The 26,729-nt window shown below is 41.8% G+C and overlaps 1 protein-coding gene across 8 annotated transcripts in view; it reads right to left on the bottom strand.

Annotated features, from left to right (window-relative positions):
• Positions 1–26,729, bottom strand: part of mast2 (microtubule associated serine/threonine kinase 2) — a 349,172-nt gene that overhangs the window by 205,756 nt on the left and 116,687 nt on the right. For all 8 annotated transcript variants that reach the window (XM_033028662.1, XM_033028660.1, XM_033028659.1 and 5 more), the window contains one exon: positions 4,161–4,192. In XM_033028662.1, the coding sequence (XP_032884553.1) occupies positions 4,161–4,192 (32 nt within the window). The remainder of the gene's footprint in view (positions 1–4,160; positions 4,193–26,729) is intronic.

The raw sequence follows: 26,729 nt of genomic DNA on the forward strand, positions 1-26,729 counted from the left end.
GCCGGGGCTCTGGATGATGTGCTGGTCGTGGTTGTGTGCATGTGCAGGGGGAGGATGTGCAGGCCGTGGAGTGCGCACGTGCAAGGCGGCCGCTCGTGCCGGCGGATGAGGAGCGGCCGGAGAACGGAGACTCGGCGGCCCGGACACGGATGGCGGGCGGAGACGGAGAGTGACAGAGAGAGAGATAGAGAGAGATCGAGAGGTGGGCCAAGCCGGGCAAAATGACACGGCTTTTAGGTTGCCCGGCGGGACTTTTGCCGGCCATTGGCACTCGGGCAGCCGTTCATTTCGAGCCCTGCTTTGGCTGTAACACTATATTTTGCACTGTTTATTTTCTCTTTTGTATTGCCCGATGCATTCATATATGGTATGATTTGTCTGGAAAGCATGCCAAACAAAGTTTTTTGCTGTATCTCATTACAATTTTGCTGTGCACATTACAATAATAAACTAATACCAATATTGGGACAATGTATTCTATGCCTTTCTGGATCCGAATCCAGTTCAAAAAATTCCTGGCTCAATTAATTATTAAGACGCTGGGTTTAAAAAATGTCAAACTAGTTTCCTTGGCACAACAGAAGTCCTCAGACTTTTATAATAGTATGCCCCCTGGATGTTTTTGTTTCTTTCTCTCCCATTATTGTGCTTTTGACTGTAGAAAATGCAATTTCGTTCAAACCAAGCTGTTTGAATAACAATAAAAGGCATTATTCTATTCATTCTATTCTATTGCCTTTTCCTAGGTTTGTTGGTTTATTCCTTCAGTTTCACAGCTTTTTTTCCCTTTACCCATGATCTTATTAAATGGTGGAACAGTGTAGATGGGCGAGACTATCGTAGACAGGGCATCTTGGTCGGCATCGCTAAGTTGGGTTAAAGGGCCAGTTTCCGTGCTGTAAGACTCGACGATTCTGATTCCAACAGGCTCAAGAGACGCAGCCTAGTCTGGCTCCTAATTATTATGCACTTATTTTCACTTGAAACACATACAATTCCCATGCTCTTCAAACAATTGCCTCATCATTGTACTTCATCTTTTGTTACTTTGCCTGGCTCTGTACTTATTCCCACTCCCCTCAATTTTAGAGCTGCAGGGAGAGGTTTGCAATATTTGTGCAAGAATTGAAAGAGTAGGTCACCATGTACACTTCGGTGCAGCAGCTTATGATTTCTTTCCATTCAATGTATTTAGTTGTGTAAAATGTGTTGTATCATTCGTGAATAATACCAGGCCCTTTCAAAAGGCAGCATTTATTTTTGAACATGTATTGACAAGGCATTGAAGTTAGGAAGTGGGACATCATTGATAAGGTTTGTATCATTGGTTGAGCTGCCTTGTTGAGTTGCCATCAACATTGTCAATGTCACCGGTTGGTTGCTGAAGGAAACTGTCTCTCCGTGCATTTTATGGAAGCAACAAAGGCTTAGAGACAAAACATCTCTAATTCAACCCGACCTGTGTCTGCCTGTCAGTACGTATATCTACAAACCTGCATGTAATTTTATTTAGCAAAGCATTAATGTACTCTCTGATTCTCAAGAGAAGCAAGGAAAAACATCAGATGGTGCATATATAATATGCAGATGCCTGGTGAGCTTCACTGCAGAATGCTTCCTCAGAAACATTCCAATGGCAGAAGGTAATGCTTTTACTGGCATTACAGTAATCATACCAGGATGATTAACAGATAACAATGTCATGATGTTACTATCCTCCAAAATGCTATCAACCACATGTTCAAGTACTTGCACATTCAGCTGTCAACGTCCATCCATACATAGTATTATCTGCAGAAGGTTTGCATTAACAGTAAACCAGATGCTAAATCATGAAATATGCTCCTAGGATAAGTGTAGCCACCATTCTGCAGATATTGTTGTCTTAAACTTGCTACTGATTTAATCCTGGAAAGCATGGACCACTTCTCATAATCTCAGAAGCGAACCCAGCACAAATTTCACAGTCCACCAGACCCTCCACTGTGGTGGGAGATTGCAACCTTCAAGTGGTCCACCCTGGTTCACCTAATGCAACCTTCAAGTGGTCCACCCTGTTTCACCTAACCCGACGTGCACAAACAAAAAGATCAAATAGAACAAGTTGACCTACAACTTTAGGCTGAGCACGCTATACGCAAGAAGAAGAAGACCCTCCACTATGCTTCTAAGACCTGGATAGTTACAGTTGGCACACAAGGCGTTGAAGGAATACCACCATAATGCCTCTGCATAATCCTTGAACTTTACACGCAAACAAACATTAGCATCCTCTCACAGGCCAACGTCCATAAAATGGAAGTCTTCAGCATTTTAAGTAGATTCCGTAAAGGCGGCCAGATTATTTGCATGCTTGCACCACACTCTTGAAACAATCAAGATAATTACTAGACTATTTTATCACAATGTAGTCCAGTCGAGTTTATTTTAAAATCTGTACTGTACGTTACAATTTTCTTGCTAACCCTTATATTCCAATTTCAATCTATGCTACTGTCTGCCTTTCAAAAGAGCAAAAAAGACTTGTGCATTTTTGCCTACACCCTACAAACAGTATTTCAATCAATAGGGTCAATAGACAATGTGCAGGAGTAGGCCATTAGGCCCTTCGAACAAGCACCGGCATTCACTGTGATCATGGCTGATCATCCACAATCAATATCCCGTTCCTGCCTTCTCCCCATATCCCTTGACTCCACTATCTTTAAGAGCTCTATCTAACTCTCTCTTGAAAGCATCCAGAGAATTAGCCTCCACTGCCTTCTGAGGCAGAGAATTCCACAGATTCACAACTCCCTGGGTGAAAAAGTTTTTCCACATCTCCATTCTAAATGGCCTACCCCTTATGCTTAAACTGCCCCTGGTTTGGGACTCCCCAAATATCAGGAACATGTTTCCTGCCTCTAGTGTGTCCGATCCCTTAATAATCTTATATGTTTCAATAAGATCTCCTCTCATCCATCTAAATTCCAGTATATACAAGCCCAGTCGCTCCATTCTTTCAACATATGACAGTCCCGCCATCCCGGGAATTAACCTCGTGAACCTACACTGCACTCCCTCAATAGCAAGAATGTCCTTCTTCTGGTCTGCTCCATAACACTGACAACCTCAACTTGAATGACATGAAGTTCACCAAAGTTTAATCACAAGAAAAATAAAGTTATTCTTGATGTATATAGTTCAGCTCTCAAATGTAACCTCAGTGCCCTAAAGTTTATCTACAAAAGAAAAAAGAAAAATGATGCCTTAATAATCATAAATTTCCAGCAAAATTAAGTGCCTGACATAATTATATCACAATGCTAGGTTTTACTATTGGACATTTGGTAAGCTCACACCAATGTGGCAGCAGTGTTTACCAAATAACTAACTGTTGGATTCAATCCACTCAGTGTTGAGTGAACTGATTGGTTGGAACAGCAAAGAGCACGACAAATGGCCCGAGGGCTTCAGTTTGGACTAATGAGGAAATAATAGCCCATCCCCATTTCAACTGCAATCAATGAGCTGCAAAGCAGAATCATTGAGAACAATGTTCCATATAAAAGATAGTCAATCCAAATTTATTGTCTGGACTCACGCAAAAGATGAGCTGGTGAAAAAATAATGACTGAGATCAAAGGCAACTTATTGGCAACACCTTTAGCATGAAAAAGCATGAGCGATTATCACTTGATGTCACTGGACACAGTGTGGCCAGCTTGGATAGACGTGAAATCTAAGTGTGTAACGTGTAATTCTGTGTGGGAAATGGAAGAGACAGCACTTTTCCAACTTTGCAGTGCTTTGGTTTACTCTGCGAACAAACAGAATTTGAATTGACCCGAGGAATATCGAGGAGCGATTTACATTTTGAGTGCTTGAAACATATTTACAACAATAACAAATTCACAAAGAAAATCTTTAAAACATCTAAGTGTGTAATGTGTAATTCTGTGTGGGAAATGGAATAGACAGCACTTTGCCAACTTTGCAGTGCTTTGGTTTACTCTGCAAACAAACAGAATTTGAATTGACCCGAGGAATATCGAAGAGCGATTTACATTTTGAGTGCTTCAAACATATTCACAACAATAACAAATTCACAAAGAAAATCTTTAAAACATCTGTCAATATATCAGAACTATAATTCTGTGTGTTTAATTTTGTTTACTTACAAACTTCCTTTTCTTGGCAAACTTAATTCTTTCTGTAAGGAAAAAAAGAAAGCAAATTAATGCAACAACAAAGGGGTTGATACGGCATTTTGTTTTCGAACAATTTAACTTAAAAAACGTGAAACATTTGCAATTTACGGGTAATGACAAGCTGTTTAAAAAAAAGCCTTTTGTTATAGGAATACAGATGGCCAGTGCCTTCCTTTTATGATATGGTAGGCATCATTTACTTGTAAACCACGTTAAAGTAAATCCTCACAAATAAAAAAAATATTTAAATGCACAAATAGCTTCCTGGGAATAAGTGGAATCTGATCTGCCCATTTTATCTTCTTGTTTCGTCACTAACGCCAAATTGTCTACTCAGTCTTGAATAAACCAGTGCCACGAATTCATAGTCAAGCACAATTAATTTTCACATATTCTATACGTCCATGTAGAAAATGAGTATAAAGCAAAATTGAAAATTACACTAATTAAATCAGAGTACTAAAGAAGTCATTGAAAATGAACAAATAGTTTACACTTTAAAAAAAATATTTTCACACCACTTCGAGGTTGAATACAAGGGCAAGGACAATTAATGGCAAGACCTTTAACAGCATTGATGTACATACAGATCTCAAGCCAACAGCTCCCTGAAAGTGACAACATAAGTAGATTGGCGACATGCTGGTTACAAAAAAAAAATCACACAAAGTGCTGGAGCAATTCAACAGGTCAGGCAGCATCTCTGGGGAACATAGATAGGTGATGTTTCGGTTTGGGACCCTTCTTCAGACTCACAGAGGGGGAGCAGTGAGAGATGGTCTCACAGACCCAGAGGGGGAGCAGGGAGAGATGGTCACACAGAAACTTATAGTAGATACAAACAGAAAGTAGATAGACACATATGATATGCTTGATTTCATCGGTTAGGGTATTGAGAATAAGAGACAGGAAATCAATAAGAGACAGGAAATCACAGTTCCAGGGTGCAAATGTCAAGGACGAGATACATAGCTTTAAGGTGAGAGGGCCAAAGTTTAAAGAAGTTTGCAGTGCAAGTTTATTTACAGAGTGGTGGGTGCTGGAATGTGCAGCAAGTGGTGGCAGATACAAATGTGGCATTTAAGTGGCTTTTGGATAGGCACACGGAGGTGCAGGGAATAGAGGAACAAGAATCACGTGCAGGCTGAGGAGATTAGTATTCAGCACAGATATTCTGGGCCGATGGACCAGTTCCTGCACTGTTCTATGCTCAAATTGGCATAGATAGGGAAGATAGGTATTGATAGTGCAGATAATCTTTTCCTCATTATGGAAATGTCAAACAACAGAGGGCATAACAGAGCTTTAAAGGTAAGCAATGTGGGGGCGGGGAGATGAGGAAAGTTTGAAAGCAATATACAAGGCAAGATATGTAATGGAAGGAACTGCAGATGTTGGTTTAAACCGAAAATAGACACAAAAAGCTGGAGTAACTCAGCAGGACCTGCAGCATCGCTGGAGAGATGGAAAGGGTGACGTTTCGGGAAGAGATCCTTATTCAGACTATACAAGAAAAGCTATATTATTATACAAATATTGATAGATGCTAGGATGCACTGCCAAAGGAGATAGTGATAACAGATCCGGGAAGAATTTTTATAAACATAAACAGGCAAGCACAAATAGGAAGTATAGACTACTTGCAGGCAGATGTGATACATTTACTCTGGAATAATGGTGAGCACAGACATGCTGGGCCAAAGAGCCTCTTCCTGTGCTATACTAGTCTATATTTTACAATTAATCAAATCTCACATTAAAACATTTAATGCATTATTTTAATATCTTGCATCACATTGTGGACACTACTATTCTGAGTACCAAAAATGTATGCAATAAATTCCTTTTGGGAAATGTGCTATTATTGAACAGTTCCAAAGTCTTAACAAAATCATATTGCAAATCAAAGCAATTCAGAGTTTGTACCACTAGGTGGCAAGAAACACACAGCAATAAATACGACCCCTCAGAATAAGCATAATAGAACAAAAACAAACTATTTTTGTCCGAGATTGCACAGATTGTTTGAAACAAATTCAGGAAAGCACTGCTTAAATCATGAAAGGATTGTGTCTACCCCCAATGTCTAAATCGGGATATTCTAATTTAATGAAAAGAGAATAAAATCACTGCAATTACTGCCTGAAATGAAGGTATAACATCACGCAGTGAAATATTATGTAATTTCCTACATGCCAAATTCCAAACTATGGAATTAATTTATTACTATATTCTCAATTTGTGCTGATCACTCTATTAAAGTATCAGCATAAAACAAGTATCAGCACAATAACAACTGTAGCATTTCTTCATCAATGATACAAACCACACCATGAAAGTACATGGTTATTTGAGGACATAACTAATGGAACAATTTCCCAGCTACCTATTTGCTCTACAGTCCTTGAACATTATACATTGTGCTCATTTATTCCAGTACTCTGTGTAACCTCACATAAAAATCACTCCCCATTTCTGTAATGCAGTGCTACAACAGTCAGACATATCTGTATTCCTTAATTTCTGGCATCTTAATTTTAATTACCCGCTGTTGGCACTCTTACTTCCAGCTGTCAAGGACCTAGTCTCTGTAAATCCATCATTAAAAAATAATCTCTCTCTCTACCACTCTTTCTTTGTTTTATTCAACATCAGTCATTGTCGACTATGGAAGCACTTTTACTTCTGCTTCACAAGTTTCTAATTCAAGAAAGCTCTAAAGATTTGACCATTAAAATTCTGGTTTAAATACGCCAATGCAACAATGAGGGAAGGCTACGTCGCTGGAGGTGCTGTATTTTGGATGAAATCTTCAACCAAAATACTGTCTGCTCCTTAATGTATCTAAAATATTTGAATACATTATTTCAAATGGTATTCCGATTTAAAAAATATGACCATCATCATATTGAATTCTGCTAGAACATATTGAGCATAATAGTGATAATAGCTTTGAAAGATATTAATATATTGTAAAGTGTTTGAGAAAGGTGCTAAGTAATTGCATGCCGTTCTTTCTATCCCTTTGTTACTTGTTATACCTACTTCTGCCATTGTTATTGGGGTAACTGCCTTAATATCCCATGAGGCAAAATGACAAATTGTTTGAAAATTCACTGCTGAATGTTTTATACTTTAAATATTCTCTATAAATACAAATAACACATCAGCTTTAGCTTTCAATTAATAAATACTCAGACCTTCCATTTTATGCCTTTGGGGATGATTTCTTGATTATGATTACCTCGTATTTTTGATGTACTGTGAACATGGGGGAGTCATTGCCTCTTTCAACAAAAGCATGCATGCGAGTACGCTGCTGATTTACTTCAGCCAACATTTCACTTGGATAAACTTCAATTTTGTCTAATTAATTCATAAATGTGTTGTTGGCAAAGTCAGTATATATTATCCATTTTGATCCATTCAGAAAGCAGTCAAGTTCATTAATTTTCTTATTAGACTGGAGTCACAGATTAAATAAGGATTGCCTTTGCTAAAGTTTTTCAGTAAACTATGTATGTTTTTGAATAATCTGGCAATTTCATAGTAATCATGACTAAAATCAACTTTTGATTGTTGTTTATTTAATTATTTTAGTGACACAGCTGGTAGAGTTGCTGCGTCACAGCGTCCAAGACCCGGGTTCGATCCTGACCTCGGGTGCTGTCTGTGTGGAGTTTGCACATTCTCCCTGTGACCACGTTGGCTTCCTCCAGATGTCGGAATGGGAGGGGGAGTTGAAGTGCTGAGGCACCAGGGGATCAGGTTGGTTATTGCGAACCGAGCGGAGGTGTTGGGCGAAGCGATCGCCAAGCCTACGCTTGGTCTCGTCGATGTAGGGCAGCTGACACCTAAAGCAGCAGATACAATAGAGGCGGTTGGAGGAGGTGCAGGTGAACCGCTGCCACACCTAGAAAGACTACTTGGGTCCTTGAATGGAGTCAAGGGGGTAGGTAAAGCAACAAGTGTAGTATTTCCTGCAGTTGCAAGGGAAAGTGCCAGGAGAGTGGGTGGTATGGGTGGGAAGGGATGATTTTTTTCGGCAACTGCGGAGCGTCAGTGACGGTTTTACGGGCGTCAGTCACTGACGCTCCGCAGTCGCCGAAAAAAATCGCACAGTAGGACAGGCCCTTTGAGGGAACAAAAGCAACAGAACCATTTGCAACGGTGTTGAGCGCCAATCCGCTGCCTGAGTCACTGGTTCACAAACAAGCAGCAACTCCACAGGGCAAGGCAGGGAACAAGAATAAGGCAGGAGCTCTCTGAGAAACGCCGGCACAGTTTGCATCAGACCGTCCGCTGTCCAAGTTGCAAGACGTATGCTCTCCTGCGGGTGACGCCCGATTCGGGTTTTGTTAGGGTTAGGGCTAGGGTTAGGGTTGGAGACCACAGATGGACTGTAAAATATTCTTCTTTCAATGCATGGATTTTAAACATTAATATATTAAAATTAATACAATAAAATGAATTGTGCAAATGGAAAGATGTCTGTGTCGTTCAGTTTTCCAGATGGATTGGTCCGCTTCCAGATCCAATCACCGTCTCTAACTTTGCACATGGATGGATTCAATGAGTGTAGACTGAACTCCTCTCCCCTCCACCCCTCTTCTCCATCCCCCCCACCCTTCTCCACTCCCCTCTCCCCCCTTCTTCCCTTCTCCCCTCTTCCACCCTTCTCCCCGCCCCACTCTTCTTCCCCTTCTCCACTCCCCTCACATCCCCTTCTCCCCCTCTACCTCCCTTCTCCAACCCCCCACTTTCCCCGACACCCCCCATTTTTGGACCCAGCCTGCGACCAGCGATCCCCCGCACACCATCCCACACACACTAGGGACAACTTACACAAACCTGGTACACAAAATTGCTGGAGGAACTCAGCGGGTGCAGCAGCATCTATGGAGCGAAGGAAATAGGCGACGTTTCGGGCCGAAACCCTTCCTCAGACTGGGGCGCCTTTGGAGTACGGGAGGTAACCCTAACCCTAACTCTCGGTTGAGAGGCTTGGTATTTAAGTATAAATTGTCCCTAGCGTGTGTGGGATAGCGTGCGGGGGATCGCTGGTCGGTGCGGACTCGATGGGCCGAAGGGCACTGTATCTCTGAACTAAATGTGACACAGGGGCCCCAGGGGTTGGACTCGAAACCCCAATATTCTGCTTGGGAACTAAACTGTTGGTCACGAGTTGTCCCAGAGGCAGATCTCTCTTCCAATGGTCTCTCCAAACCCCCAGAAGCAGCGGGCTTTTCAACTGGGTACAGGCAATGTTGTCATTATACCAGTGCCACCCACCTGCTCCGGCCACTGTCTAAATACCCACCACCCATTTTGAAGCAAGGCGAGGGGGCGGAGGTTGGAAAATGGGAGAAGGGGGGAAGGGGATGTGCGGGGAGGGGGCGAGGAGTGGAGGAGGGGAGAAGAGTGGAGCGGGGAGGAGGAAGAGGGGGAAGGGAAGAAAGGGGGAGGGGGGAAGGGAGAAGGGTCGGGGGGGAGTGGAGAAGGAGGGATGGGGGCGGGAGGGGGGGGAAGAGGGGAGTGGAGGGGAGAGGGGAGTTCAGTCTGCACTCACTGAATCCATCCCTGTGAAAAGTTAGAGATGTCGCCCAAGTGGGACAGGCTCTTAAATCCCTCACCACACGGAAGGGGGAGAGAAACTGCAAAGCCACCTGCCCGCGTTTGGTCCATATCCCTCCAAACCTGTCCTGTCCATGTACCTGCCTCTGTCCCTGTCTTTCTATCTGTCTTTGTTTCCATCTCTGTCTATCTCTATCTCTCTGTCTCTGTGTCTCTGTCTCTGTGTCTCTGTCTCTCGCTTACCAGTCCTCCCCCACTTTGTCATCAGAAACCCACCTCGAAATTTGGGCATTGAATCTCCCCCTAATGCTCCAGTGTAGTGCCAAGTAACAGTCATGTTATGAAAGGGTTGGTGTGATACAGCATGGTGTTCCACATCAGAAGAGCTACCCAACATCTGCACTCTCCTTGACCTCGTCCTTACCATACCGGCAAGTTCAGCTGAAGCTGAGCGAGGCTTCAGCCGGCTGAAGCAGATGAAGACAACCATCAGAAGTACCCTCCAGGATGACCAGGTGACGGACCAGCTCCTCACCAAGCTGCCAGTAACATCCAGGACTTTGATCCCCGGCCAGCCATCAGCTTGTGGCATGCAGGTGGGATGAGGGCAAGGAGGTCTGACAAGGGAGAAGTCCCAGCTGCAGCATCTGCCTCGAGACCTCACACTGACAGTGACAAGTCTGATGAGGAGAAAGCTCCGCTCGAGAGCGACGCAGATGACAATTAAAATGACTTTTAGATGTATTTGTACTTTGCTTTTCAGGAGATGATTTAAATATCAAGCAGAAAAGTTACTCAAGTTCTCACAAATATGTTTCAGTTCATTTAAAGTTGATACACCCCCCCAAAAAAATAAAAAATAAAATAACCACTTCAGCCATTTTTATTGCCCTTCTGGGCAGTCTCACTTGCCAAGTTCCATGATTGATTCAATATAGACACCTACTTCCATGACTCATCTTCTTAGTGGGCACAGAGTAAAAGAGGTACTATGTACATTCAAAAGTATGATATAGGTCTGGTCGGGTGGTAATAATAATAATAATACAGTAACAAGTATGTTACAAGGAAAAGAAAATCAATGTACACTTCCATTCTCTTTATTTATTTTAAATTACAAACTCCTAGAGTAGAAGGGATATATTATGTATCTATTTTTCCCCTCTTACTGTGTCTGCTCCAAAGGTGTCAAACAGATCGATTCAATTTTTATCAACTTACCTTGCTGTGACTGGGCACAACAGAGATTGATGATTGAAGATTCAAGAGGAAAAGACCTATGCTATGGCCATTTCATGATAATTTTCGGTCCTTCACAGAAAACATGCTTGCATCAATCCTGGACCATGGTTAAGCATATATGTTACCATGGTCCAGGATTTATTGACACAGGTTGATCATATGCTGAATAATCCAACCACATTTTTGTTTGGAAGTGGAAAGAAATAATAGAAATTGCATTCATTGCAAAGCATAAAAAGAGTTGAGATACTGTATTATAATTTTGCTGCATGTCATTGTGGTATATATCATGTCTTGATTGGTGAATATGTTTAATTTGTGACTTTATTTGAAGCAGAAATAATATGTGAATGTTTCATTGACCATAATTCTGACTGGTAACTACGCACTTCGTCCGAGCACATTATCGCACGCATCATGCAAGCCATCTTAAATGACCACCTAAACTGTCATTTGGCAACCTAAAAACAGTGAAAAAAAGTTAAGTGAGAGTCCTGCCAACCTATCCAAGTCACCCTGCAACCTCATAGCATCCTCCTGGCAGCTCACACTGCCACCCAGCTTTGTGTCATCCGTAAGCATTTAAACACCTTGCATAAAGCATAAAGTGGGGAAAAAATGAAGTGCCGTTGATTGCCAAGCATTGTGAATTACAATTATATATCCAGATTCATGAAAATGCAAATTACATGTGTTCCATCTTGACAACCTTCGGCAGAAAACTAAATCAAAAGCAAACCAAATTAAGCAAACACATCACATGAGACATTAAGCTTCCAGTACATTTATGATTCAGCTGTTCTTGTGTAGCACAACATATGAACCTGCCCCTCCCCCTGCCTACCACTGAACTAAACAAATTGCATGATTATCATTGTTTTATTGTCAAATATATCATTATCATTAACTGGATGCTGAGCATTTTATGGATCTAAAGGAAATATCATTCTTGTTTCGCATTGGAAGTAGAATGTCACATAATAGGGTCTGCCAGCAGCATACAAAATGACGATCCCAGATCTAATTCTTGAACTGATGCAATCTGCAATTTTAAGAGGTGTGTCAAATTTTGAGGATTCATAACTTAAATAACCAAGAACCTTTGCCGAAACTTCAGATAAATGGCCTGCATTGGACTTGAGTGTGTCTGTTGATGTTCCTGCTGCTGAGCCTGGACTCCAGTAACTTTAGATCCCCTTATTAAGAACTTGCTCTACACAAAAATGCTGGAGAAACTCAGCGGGTGCAGCAGCATCTATGGAGCAAAGGAAATAGGTGATGTTTCGGGCCAAAACCCTTCTTCAGACTGATAGGGGGTGGGGGGGGAGAAGGAAGGAAAAAGGGGAGGAGGAGGAGCCCGAGGGCGGGGGGATGGGAGGAGACAGCTCGAGGGTTAAGGAAGGGGAGGAGACAGTAAGGGCTAGCAAAATTGGGAGAATTCAATGTTCATGCCCGCCGGCCGCAGCTACTCAGGCGGAATATGAGGTGCTGTTCCTCCAATTTCCGGTGTTGCTCACTCTGGCAATGGAGGAGACCCAGGACAGAGAGGTCGGATTGGGAATGGGAGGGGGAGTTGAAGTGCTGAGCCACCGGGAGTTCAGGTAGGTTCTTGCGGACTGAGCGGAGCTGTTCGGCGAAACGATCGCCCAACCTCCGCTTAGTCTCACCGATGTAAATCAGCTGGCATCTCATCTACTGCATCCGCTGCTCTAGGTTGGAGGAGATACAGGTGAACCTTTGTCGCACCTGGAACGACTGCTTGGGTCCTTGAATGGAGTCGAGGGGGGAGGTAAAGGGACAGGTGTTGCATTTCTTGTGGTTGCAACGGAAAGTGTCCGGGGAGGGGGTGGTACGGGAGGGAAGGGAAGAATTGACAAGGGAGTTGCGGAGGGAGCGGTCTTTGCGGAAGGCAGACATGGGGGGAGATGGGAAGATGTGGCGAGTGGTGGGGTCACGTTGGAGGTGGCGAAAATGGCGGAGGATGATTTGTTGTATTTGCCGGCTGGTGGGGTGAAAGGTGAGGACTAGGGGGATTCTGCCCTTGTTGCGAGTGCGGGGATGGGGAGAGAGAGCAGTGTTGCGGGGTATGGAAGAGACCCTGGTGCGAGCCTCATCTATGGTGGAGGAGGGGAATCCCCGTTCCCTGAAGAGCGAGGACATTTCCGATGCCCTGGTGTGGAACGTCTCATCCTGGGAGCAGATGCGGCGTAGGCGGAGGAATTGGGAGTAGGGGATGGAGTCCTTACAGGGGGCAGGGTGGGAAGATGTGTAGTCCAGATAGCCATGTGAATCAGTGGGTTTGTAGTGTATGTCGGTCAGAAGTCTATCCCCTGCGATGGAGATGGTGAGGTCAAGGAATGGTAGGGAAGTGTCGGAAATGGTCCAGGTGTATTTGAGTGCCGGATGGAAGTTGGTGGTGAAGTGGATGAAGTCAGTCAGTTGTGTGCGGGTGCAGGAGGTGGCCCCAAAGCAGTCGTCAATGTAACGGAGGTAGAGGTCGGGGATGGGGCCCTGGTAAGTATTGATGGGGCCCTGGTTCGTTTCGCCGAACACCTCCGCTCAGTCCGCAAGAACCTGCCTGAACTCCCGGTGGCTCAGCACTTCAACTCCCCCTCCCATTCCCAATCCGACCTCTCTGTCCTGGGTCTCCTCCATTGCCAGAGTGAGCAACACCGGAAATTGGAGGAACAGCACCTCATATTCCACCTGGGTAGCTGCGGCCGGCGGGCATGAACATTGAATTCTCCCAATTTTGCTAGCCCTTGCTGTCTCCTCCTCTTCCTTAACCCTCGAGCTGTCTCCTCCCATTCCCCCGCCCTCGGGCTCCTCCTCCTCCCCTTTTTCCTTCCTTCTCCCCCCCCACCCCCTATCAGTTTGAAGAAGGGTTTTGGCCCGAAACGTCACCTATTTCCTTCGCTCCATAGATGCTGCTGCACCCGCTGAGTTTCTCCAGCATTTTTGTGTACCTTCGATTTTCCAGCATCTGCAGTTCCTTCTTGAACACTAAGAACTTGCTCTACCAAGTTTACAAAGAAGCAAAAACAAATTTCTCATATTAGAAGAAATTGTGCAAATGTAACTACCATTCCTTACTATCAAGTTTGATTAGTTTACTGCTGTAATAGGGTGCAATGAAATTCCTTGCTCACATAAAGCTCACAGAGTAAACAATACACCTTCAATAATAACAAATAGGATTGCAGAACAGCAGAATGGTGCAAAATTATAATGCAAAAATAAATGAAGGAACAATAACGGAATTACCAAATGAGGTAGAGTTCACAGTAACAATACATAGCACCTCTGGGAAGGCGGTGAAATAAAAGCGATTAGTTTAGGACATGGATACAAAGATCTCCAGATACAGGTTTACAAAAAAAGACAAAGACTGGAGTAAGTCAGTGGGTAAGGCAGCATCTCTGTGGAGCATGGTTAGATGACGTTTCAGGCCAGGACCCTTATTCAGGCTGGAGGGTCCCGACCTGAAACGTCACCTATCCATTCTCTATAGAGATGCTGCAAGCTCCGCTGAGTTACTCGAGGACTTTGTTTCTTGATTATTTTAGGAAATGGAGGAATGTAATAGAGTCATACAGCATGAAAACAGACCCAACTTGTATTCAGACAGGCTGAAGAGCATTGGCAGTGGCAAGGAGGGCAGTTAAAGCTGACAAATGGTTACAGGACTGCTTCGAACTGGTGGACTGGGCCACAGGGATTCATCACCAAACCTCAATGAACATGCCACAGTTGTCACCAATTTCATAAAGAAATAGAATCATAGAGCACAGAAACAGGCATCTCAGCCCAATTTGCTCATGCAAAACAAGATGCCCTACTTGCACTAGTCCTACGTCCCGGCATTTGGCCCATATCCTTTTAAACCTTTCCTGTGCATGGACTCTTCCAAGTGTCTTTTAAATGTTGTTATAGTGCCAATCTCAACTACCTCCTCTGGCAGTTTGTTCCATAAAACTTACCTTTTGTGTGAATATGTTGCCCCTCAGGTAGCTATTAAATCTTTCCACTCTCATCTCAAACCCATGCCCTTTGGTGCTTTTTGCCCTACTCTGCATTTACCCTATTGATTCCTCTCATGATCTTATACACCTCTAGAAGATCATCCCTCATCCTCCTGCGTTCCAAAGGATAAATTCCTAGCTTGCTCAACATCTACCTATAGCTCAGGCCCTTGAGTCCTGGAAAAATCCTCGTAAATCTTTCCTGCACCCTTTCCAGTTCAACAACATCTTTCCTCTAACTCAGAGGTCAAAACAGAACACAACACTGCAAATGTGACATCACCAATGTCTTGTACAACTAAAATGTATCATCCCAACTTCTATACTCAATACTCTATGACTGATTAAGGCCAATGTCCTGCAAGCGTTCTTGACCACCCGTCTACCACTTTTAGGGAACTATATGTCTGAACTCCTAGATCCCTCTGCTCTACAACACTTCCCAGAGCCCAGCATTCACTGAGAGACCACTGTGAGGGATGTGGATCATATTCAAAGAGAAGGGATTAGTTTAAGTTGGCATCATGTTTGGCAGGCATCATGGACCAAAGAGCCCGTTCCAGTGCTGCATAGCTCCATGTCCTATTTTCTATGTCTTTCGCAACCACATCAGTTCCCACAACACTGTTGTAGAAGCAAATCATCCTCAATTCCAAGGGACTGCCCAAAACAATGATTATCCAAATTACTTTAATAACCAATGCAGGAACTCATTTTCAAGATCAGTAATTCAATCACCAGAATTATTTTATCCATTACGTGTGTGTAATTCAGCATACAATTTACGGAATCTTTCAACTTGTTCCTGTTGGCTATTATTTGTTAATATTGGCCTTCTAAGCATTACCAAAACAGTGCTATGATACACTCTAGTCTTCTCAATTATGGGTAAAATATAAATATATTTAGTGAGGGATGAATCATTGGTAATTGGATCATTGGTATATTGCAACTAAATCTGATATAATTAACACTTTTTAACTGCAGAATATCAGGGGGAAATGCTCAAGAACTGTCAATTGGTGTATTTCCTGTGAGATGTCATTACACCAGCATTGAAGACTGTGCAGATGATTAATTTAGAACATCTGTTTACCTCTTGAAACTCAGCTCCTCCCTTAAACATGTGGGACCTCACCACTGAGCAGTCCAGCAACAAAATGTTTATATTGTTTTCAATCTACTTTGAGTTTCAGGCAAGAATCTTCCTTACAACAAAGTTTTAACTACGAATGAAAATCTTGGCATTTTTTCAAATTGTGATCCCATTTTGAAATTCCTATTTATATTCAATAAAAGATAAGAAGCTTGAATTTTTTGTTCATGCAGCCTTTTTCCTGCACAAAGCATATAATCTAACTGTACGTAAACTGGTCCTTCATGCAAGGATCATAGTCGATCCAAGTGCAACTCTTTCCTCAACATACAGCCACATGTCTAACCTCTCCATCCTACCTTCTCCCCTCAAAACGACTCCTTCTCCTCAAATTCCCAAAACCTCAACATCCCAAGCTCCAGACCATATACTCCCTTAATCCACCACCACCACCGTACCCTCAAGTCCCCTTTCCACAACTCCCTAGCAATTGTCATCCTACCAGATTTCCCCAGCTCTTGTATGCACAGCACTTGGGATCTTATACTCAACAGAAGGCTCTGCTGAGTCCTTTACACTATACTTGCTAAGTGAGTGGGGGCAAACAAATGCCACCTTAAAAATACAAGAGCTCCTGGACCAGGGTTTGTTATAATCAATGAATTCAGGAAAATCTTGTGTAACAGGAATGCAGCACCTCCACCATTTACATTTGTACTTCACTTTATGCAAAATAATTGAGACAATGTAAAATAGTAGCACATTTTGGGGTTCAGATGGCATTAATAGAAGGGCATGACAAGAGTTTTTGTCCAAGACATCTTACTTTATCTTTGTCCGCAAAAGGTATACAGCATGGGAACAGGACCTTCGCCCAACTTGCCTATCTCAGCTAGTCCCATTTGCCTGCGCTTGACCCATATCCTTCGGAACATTTTCTATCCATATACCAGTCTTAATGTCTTTTAAATGTGTAAATGAACCCACTTCGACTACCTTCTCTGGCAAGTCATTCAATTATATGCACCACCATCTGTGTGGAAAAGGTGTCCCTCAGGTCCCGTTTAAATCTTTTCCCCCTCACCTTTGCCCTCTAGCTTTGGATTCCCTTATCTTGGGGAAAAAAGACCATTCAACTATCTACGCCCCTCATGGTTTTTTTTAATACTCTATAATGTCACCACTTATCCGTCTATGCGCTGGGTAAAGTAGCCCCAGCCTATCGATAAATCAAGCCCTCTCCAGTCACAGTAAAATCCTTGAAAACCTTTTCTGCATTGATTTTTTCATGCACAGTGTATAAAAATATAGATGCATTTTTTTTAACATCCTAATGAATATTTGTATGCAGAGTTCTATATAATTCTATATAAACAGAAACAAAGCAAATGTTTGTTACATGGTTCATTTTCAGAAAGATGAAGTATCTCTCCAATCCGGCAATAATATTGAAATGCAGAGCAGTGTGAAACTGTTTTGTTGTTGCTCATTGTTACCAATCCTCAACCAAGGGAGGTTTGGTGAAACTTCTGAATACTTTGAGTTTCAAATGTTTGGGGGTTTTTGTTGCTGAAAACAACCATCGTTCATTGTGAAATATCACAAGAAACAAGTCCTATGATGGGATGATACAAAATCAAAGGTCAGCAGATAATCATGATGCAGAAGTTACTAGAGAGAATAATGATCACAGCAGATGCACAATAACACAGTGCTAATGCAAGCCTTCTCTGTCAGTCCTTTTGGTTGAAGATGACTTCCTTCCATTACAGGTTTGTGGGTTCTGAGATGGTTGAAGAGTCCTCCCTGGAATCTACAGACTGTGCCACAGATGATACAAGTGCTGGAATAGTACATTAGTGAACCAGAAAGTTTTGAACAAAAATCTAAAATGTCATGGTCATTATTGCTGATACTAGCTTCTAACTCCCAATTTAAGTTCGAGTAATTACAAATTCTATCTGCTACTGCAGGGTTAAAATGTTAGTATGTTCAGTTACATAATATGTCTAACAGTCATTTTGACTTGTGATATAGAGTGTGCCAATTAATAACTTGTGAGCAAGACTGGGATCCTCTTAGCATCAATTGACATTTAAGGTTGCCAGTGAGATATAATAATAAAACAATGTTGAGAATACACCAAACATCATTTTATGCCAGTCTTTCAGCTATACGTTCAACTATCTAATCGTATTGAGAGTTCATATCAGTGCAAAGACATTTTCTTTGCATCTAAAAAGTTCCAAAAAACAAACTAGTAAAAATAAAAAAACATTCTCTATTTGAGAATATGACCACCAAAACGAACAATGGCTGGCACCAACATGCCCCACCTACACTAGTCTCACCTGCCTCCATTGGCCCATATCCCTCTAAACCTATCCTATCGATGTACCTGTCCAAATGTTTTTTAAACATTGTGACAGTACCTACCTCAATTACCTCCTCCGGCAGTTAATTCCATATACCTACCACACTTTGTGTAAAAAGGTTGCCCCTCCAAGTCAAAGTCAATTTTATTCGTCACATGCACCCGAAGGTGCAGTGAAATGAATTTGCCAGCAGCGATACACTTAAAAAGAACACACAATACACAATAAAATTTAACACAAAAATTTAACTACCCTTCCTATTAGATCGTGTCCCCCCCCCCCCCCTTCCATTAAACCCATGTCCTCTGGTTCATAATTCACCCAATCTGGGCAAAAGACTCTGCACATTTACCCTATCTATTCCTCTCATGACCTTGTACACCTCGATAAGATCATCCCTCATCCTCCTGATTTCCAAGGAATAAATGCCCAACCTGCTCAACTTCTGAGAGTGGAGGTCCCCGAGTCCTCGAAACATCCTTGTTAATCTTCTTTGCACCTTTTACAGCTGAACATCTTTCCTATAACAGGGTGCCTGAAACTGAACACAATACTGTAAATTGACCTCATCAATGACCTCCCAACTTCTATAATCAATACTCTGACTGATGAAGGCCTCCAGTCCAAAAACCAACATTACACCATCATCCTCTGCTTCATTCCATTAAGCTAATTTTCTATGCAGTCAGCTATCTCTCCTTGGAATCTTCTTCTCAAAAAGTGGGCTCAAAAAGAGATCGCCTGCTCCTTCCCTTCCTCCATTCGCTCATCTCTCTCTCTGCCCAACTCCCCATCCCGTCTCCTAATTCCCCATTTCCCTCATTCATCCTTCCCCTTGCATTCCCTTTCACCTACAACCTTCCCACCAGCTTTACATTTCATTCCAACCCTGTTTCTTTCCCTGACACCTTTTTGTCTCCCTTACCCTCTAACCTTCGTCACCATCTCCACCCATCTGACAATAACCCTCCCCAACACCCCTGCTGCCCCACCCGTCCGTCCATCACTTGACAGGCATTCCCCAACCCTCTTTTCCAGTTTTCTTCCTCCAGCTACATCAGTTTGAAGAAAGATCACAATCTGTAACACTGTCTGTCCATTGTCTCCGCAGATGTTGCCTGACCCACGGAGATTTTTGCTCAAAGGAGGTTGAAGTTCACATTCAATCAGCGATTCCATACTAATAGCAACACCACACTCCACCACAGTGGATGAACTTGGTAAGATTGACAGCAATTTCTGAATATTTTTACTTATATTCGCAATTGCATGACAGAAATTGCTGTGGATTTCATAAATTAATGACTGCATATGTTGGCAGTTACAAATTGCAGCATTATCCCATTGTAATACATCTCCAGAGAGCTTATGATAAAAAGAATGCTGGAAATACTACGCAGGTCAGGCAGCAGCAGTGAAAAAAACATAGAAACATACAAAATAGGTGCAGGAGTAGGCCATTCGGCCCTTCGAGCCTGCACCGCCATTCAATATGATCATGGCTGATCATCCAACTCAGTATCCCGTACCTGCCTTCGCTCCATATCCCCTGATCCCCTTAGCCACAAGGGCCACATCTAACTCCCTCTTAAATATACCCAATGAACTGGCCTCAACTACCTTCTGTGGCAAAAAGGCATTAATACTTTGGAAGAAAGATCCCTTATGGGAATTCTTTCACAGATGATCACTAACTAACCTGTCGATTATTTCCAGCATTTAATGTTTTTCTTCGATTTCTGCCACCGAATGTTTTTTTAATTTCACTTGACTATGTTCGTTCATTACTCCTGGCAGACTGGTCATTCAAATTCCTTTAATTCTGCAGGAAAATTCCCTCAAAATTATGCAATAATGAATTACATTTAAATGGTATAAAATAAATGATTTAGACAGAAAAAATAATGCTTCAAGGCCCAATGATCACAAGAGATATGGAGAGCAGTGCTGATCTGAAATTATACTATATCTCAAGAATCAACTCAATATGGAGATATTATGTACATAAACTTTTGAAATGCCTTTGACAAAGTATTAACTGAGTATCTGATAAGACTGAGGAATGTGGGATAGGGATAAGAAACCAAACTAAACTAAAAATATGCAAGAGAAAATGCTGAGTGTAGCCATTTTCAGAGCAGTTGGGATGGATAATATAAACCAAAGATGGAATTGCATCAAAATTTGAATTTGACTGCAAAGTTAAATCTAGAGAATTGCATAAAAAGCCACAGCGAGATGGAAGAGAGAAGTTAAAACGTGCCGCTTGCTATTCAATGACTTTTTTATGCAAATACTGTAGATGCTTTTTTTTTAAATTGCATACTTTGAATGAATGCAAAATAACAGGAGGATGTATGTTTACAGGCACCCTGGAAATTGAAGGTAGCATCTCAGGCTGATAAAGTCATAAAACAAAACAAATAAAATTCCAACCATTATTGCAAAACCTGAAGTATATAAAAGTAGAGAAGTAATGGTAAACTTCTGAAGAATGCGCACAAGATTTGCAAGGAAGCTGCCTGCAGTAATGAGACCTAAAATATTGAAACAATACAGACACCAGCCAGAGCAAAATTTGCAGGATACACCCTGGTCTCAGGAAATAGTTTTAGCACATTCTTCAAAAATAGAAAAAACACGAACAGCTATAAAGTGAAACTTTAATTTAGTTATAGATGCCTATCATAGAGAACTATGCAACAATTTCAGCTGAAAGGTGATGAATGACAGAAGAACCTTCAGTGACTGAATTGAAAATATATAGAATATACTCAATTTTAGCACCGAATGTACAGCACCATGTTTCATTATTGTTGATACATCATTACGTTACTTCGATTGGAGCGCTGGATAAATTATTAATGGTATTACACATTTATTTTTAAGAACAGCTGAAAATCCCCTATTTTAATTACGTAAACAAAGATAAACATGCACTCTTCAAACTAAATAAAAAAGAACATTTGTATACATCTCTCACATCTTCAGGATATCCCACAGTATTTCATGACAAATTAAGCATTGATTTCATTGAGGGAAATACAATTAGCTCAAGATCTCAGAAACAACTGCAATGTTAAATGGTCAGATCATCTGTTTAAATGATACTATTGACAAAGTACTAGCGGAACTAGGCCACTTTTCCAAACGTGGTACTATGAGAATGCAACAATTAATCTGAAAGGTGAGATCTCCTGAAGTGCCGCAATCTCCTAATACTACATTGAAACATCACACTACATAATGCATCGTGAACCTGTAGCCATCTGAGAAGCAGCATTATCTGCAAGCCAAGGGTTTGAACTCATCAATTTTAAGAAACACTTGTTTGCTGAAAAAAGACAGACACAAAATGTTACCTATCCATGTTCTTGAGAGATGCTGCCTGACCCATAGAGCTACTCCTGCACTCAGTGTCTTTTTTTGTAAACTAGCATCTGCAGTTTCCTGTATCTCCTTGTTTGCTTAAGTGCATTTGTGTGGGCTGTGTAAATTAGCTTTGCATATTGGTTAATTATAACAATGCCTATGTTGCAGAACCTCTACATTAGTTGCAAAGCATTCAAGCTGCTCTGGTACTTTTAATTTCTTTGTCCCAACATTTATTCAACCCATCATATTCAGATATTTATATCCAGATCTCGTATTGGTGCCTGAACAATGAAGCCAACTTAGCATGAATGAAAGTTCCTGCCAACAATAACCATCAACAAACATGCATTTTCAAGCTTGAGTAAACCCCATAACCCCTAATCTCCTTAACACTTTATTTGAAGAGACACGCTGATCTCAACCAACTCTGACTGTTTTATGCCTGCACATTATCAGCATCCTTTTCTGTCTGATTGCATTCCCATCAAACATTGGAACTTTCCTCCAAATTAAAGAGGCCATAAAATGAAAGCTGTTGTTACTATGTTTAAGAAAGAACTGCATATGCTGCATATGTAGACAAAAATGCTGGAGAAACTCAGCGGGTGAGGCAGCATCTATAGAGAGAAGGAATAGGGGACGTTTTGGGACGGGACCCTTCTTCAGACTGATATCGGGGGCGGGAAAAAGAAAGGAAGAGGCAGTAGGCTTGTGAGAAAGCTGGGAAGGGGGAGGGGAAGGAGAGAGAAAGCAAGGACTATCTGAAATTAGAGAAGTTAATGTTCATACCGCTGGGGTGTAAACTACCCAAGTGAAATATGAGGTGCTGTTCCTCCAATTTGCGATGGGCTTCACTCTGGCAATGGAGGAGGCCCAGGACAGAAAGGTCTGATTCGGAATGGGAGGGGTAGTTGAAGTGCTGAGCCACCGGGAGATCAGGTTGGTTAGTGCGAACTGAGCGGAGGTGGTGGGCGAAGCGATCGCCAAGCCTGCACTTGGTCTCACCGGAACACAAGTAAACCATTCAGCCACTTGAGCTGGTTTGGACTTTCAATGGGATTGTGCGCCACTCTATTCAATTTATATATCAATTCTGAATGAGCTCCATCTTTTCGTGGACCCTTTTTGATAACATTGATCCTTATATTAAACAAGAATTTATTACTTAAATTTGGTTCACTGAGCAAACAGGGAAAGCACGCCTTATTGAGCAAGCCTTTAACACGGTGGGATTCAAGCCTCAATGCATCCCAACTCTGTCATATTAGCACGAGCATGTTTGGTGAGCCAGTGAACAGATGATGACGAGGGAACCCCAATATCCCATTAATAATTTTGAGTAAAAGAGTCTGATATTTCTTTCAAACCATCAACCCAGATGCTGTCAGTCTCACATATGCTCTCTCCCTGATACTCATTCAATTATTGGACAATGGAGGAAATTGAAGTGGCTGCCACTATGTAAAAAATGATCAGAAGGGGAAAATTATCACATTTGCTGTGTTTAAGCAATATCCAAGTCAAGTCAAGTCAAGTCAAGTCAAGTTTATTTGTCACATACACATACGAGATGTGCAGTGAAATGAAAGTGGCAATGCTCGCGGACGTTTGTGCAAATCCATTGCCATTATTTAAGTAAATGACCCATTGACAGATATGAATGAATAGACACAACGTGCTGGAGTATCTCATTGAGTCACGAAGCATCTCTGGAGAACATGAATAGGTGACAGGTCTCGGGTCAGGACCCTTCTTCAGATAGTTATTCATTGTTGTACATGCTGTGTTAACATATGGACAGTAAATAAAGCACTTTTTAGGATAAAAGTATTAACAGTAATGTAGAGGAACTTGAAACTCAATTTCAATTCTGGAGGCAGTTGGGTTGATTTGTTTTGGAAGGCCCCCTTAATTCAAAGGTAGGGGCAGTCCAATTGCTGGTGGTTCTTTGGATGATGACACTTTAAAATTTGTCTATCAAGATGAATGCTGTTTAAATACTTTATTGCACCATCATGAATAGCACAGCAAGGGCTTCAAACGTTGTTTGTAATTTTTAAGAACATAAGAGCAACCACTATTGAAAAATGAAAGGTAGATAAATAATTAACAACATTGGTCTATCACAGCTGTTAACATCTGGTAAGCAAGAATCCACATTCAGTTACTTTTTTTACAGCAGCTTATTGAAAATAAAATGTAACCACTAATGTTTTATGGATGCTGTTCAACACTTTTTTGCTCCATTCATTGCAATGATAACTAATTGGTTTAATTTTTGTTAAATATATAATTGCCCATTTCTTTTGCCCTCAAATGAAGCTCCAGAATCTGAGTGCTCTTAGTATGGAGTTTGCATGTTCTCCCTGTGACAGCATTGGTTTTGTTTGGGTGTTACATTTTCCTCCGTCATCACAAAATATATGAGTCAGTATGAATCTTTGTCCCACCCCCTCCTCTGACATCAGTCTGAAGAAGGGTCTTGGCCTGAAACATCACACCTACCTTCTCACCAGAGATGCTGCCTGACCTGCTAAGTTACTCCAGCATTTTGTGTCTACCTTTGTATGAGTCGGTAGGTTAATTGGTCACTCTACATTGTCCCCTGTGCGTAGGTGAGTGGCAGAATATGGCAGAAGCTGGTGAAAATATGGGAAGAATAAAATTGGTGAGGAAAGGGTTACAGTAAAAAATAAGTGATTAATAGTTGATGCAGACCCAATGGGGGCCTGTTTTCATGCTCTATCTCTCTATAAATTAGTGATGGCTATTTTCAGCCTGGTCCTCAATCAACATATTGCAGCTGCACCACACTTTCCTCTGACAATTGAGATTCACTGCATGATCCTCGAAAATGTAGAATAATTTCCATATCATGCTCCACCCGATGGTGAACATAAACATCAATGACCACCACCTTCAATATGCCAGCACAAAGTTTGGGCGTTTGAAATCAAGACCACAGACCTGGCACAAAGTTCATGATCCACTCTATAGAATTGATTCCTGTATGCTTCTGGGACCTAGGCCATCTATATCTGACATCTCAAGGGACATGATAAATTCCATTCTCACCACAAGGTCTCCCAAATTCATTGGAAGGACATTCACATTTTATTCTCAACACTGCCTCCAGCCTGGTTCTCCATCAGAGAAATATACAGTGGCCAATTAACCCTCTATCCATCAACTGATCCCTTGTAAATAGTCGTGGCTCCAGCTTTTCAATGTACCTCCCAATAAACAATCCTGTCACCTGAGTTTATCTGTGTTCAAGAAGGAACTGCAGATGCTGGAAAATCGAAGGTACACAAAAATGCTGGAGAAACTCAGCGGGTGCAGCAGCATCTATGGAGCGAAGGAAATAGGTAACGTTTCGGGCCGAAACCCTTCTTCAGCATTTTTGTGTACCTGAGTTTATCTGATGTCTTTGTTTGGCCCTGATGTGGCTCCTGAGCCTTTGTCCAAGTACCCCATGATGTCTTGTGGCCATGGGTCATTCTTGGCAAGGAAGATTCTGTCATAATCAATTGGTATCTACTTCCAATAGTTTAGTTTGGTTTAGCGTCGAGATACAGCGCAGAAACAAGCTCTTCGGCCCACTGAGCCTGCGCCGACCATCGATCCCCACACATTAACACTACCCTACGTACACTAGGGACAATTAACAATTTTACCAAGCCAATTTTAACCTAACCAACAAACCTGTACATCTTTGTAGTGTGGGATGAAACCGAAGATCTCGGAGAAAATCCATGCGGTCACGGGGAGAACGTGCAAACTCCGTACAGACAGCAATCAAAGTCAGGATTGAACCCAGGTCTCTGGTGCTGTGGGGCAGCAACTATACCGCTGCGCCACCATGCTGCCCTAATAGTTCCAATTAGTTTCAATAGACTCATTTTGCCATTAGTCTGCATCATAACTGTGGTCTCTGTCAATCTAGTCGCTATTGAATTTTGTTGGCACAACTGCACTTGAAATAATTAATTGCCACTATTGCTTCTCACGGAAATTGAGATATAGACTATAGCTAGAGAGCCACACTTAGGGTTGTTGGGAGGTACCACTGATTTGTAAGCTTGGCATTGAAAAATACAGAATCAGTCCGTTATTCCAAGCTCTCCTTCACAATAGTTAATATTATTCCAATTTTCTGCACAATCTCATCTCATTTTGTCCATTTAGAATGTCAGAACCAACTTTGATCAAACATCTTGATTCTCTTTAAGGAACTAAATCCTTAGGTGTAGCTTTACTTTACATAGCTCTCCCTTATTTTACATCATGCTCAGATATTAAAATGTCAAGTCCGAAATCTGTTTCAAATACTTTCCTCTGCTCAGTAGCAAAACTTTTACAAATAATCTACTTTCCGGTATAAAGTCAACATCATAACCTGCTCTCTACTATATTCTGCATTGCTTGACAATTAATTAAGCATGCCACAATTCCAAATAAGATATACTTCTGGGAATTCCATTGTCTACATTTGCCTACAGATTTTTCTCTTTCTGGATGTACTTTTGGCTAATGCATACTCATTATTAAAAAGTGCTTCGGTTGTTTAAATAACTTAGTAGAAGTTTTAAGATATTCCTAAGAGTAACACTACGTTCACTTTTTTTGTTGTCAAATGTTGGTGTTCTTCACTTTTAAAATGAAGAATTAGTTGTTTGTTTCTAATGCAGTAATGCCTCAGGGTTTTATTTGCTCCCTTAACAACCCCCCCGCCCCCCCCGCCCCCCCCCCCCCCCCCCCCCCCCCCCCTTCTCTCTCCCCACCCACCCATACACCTTCTCTGCTGCCAGTCTCATTCAACAATTTATGCCATTCAACACTTGGGATTGATTCC

Source organism: Amblyraja radiata, chromosome 10, assembly GCF_010909765.2.
Source record: "Amblyraja radiata isolate CabotCenter1 chromosome 10, sAmbRad1.1.pri, whole genome shotgun sequence".
NCBI classification, from domain to species: domain Eukaryota; kingdom Metazoa; phylum Chordata; class Chondrichthyes; order Rajiformes; family Rajidae; genus Amblyraja; species Amblyraja radiata.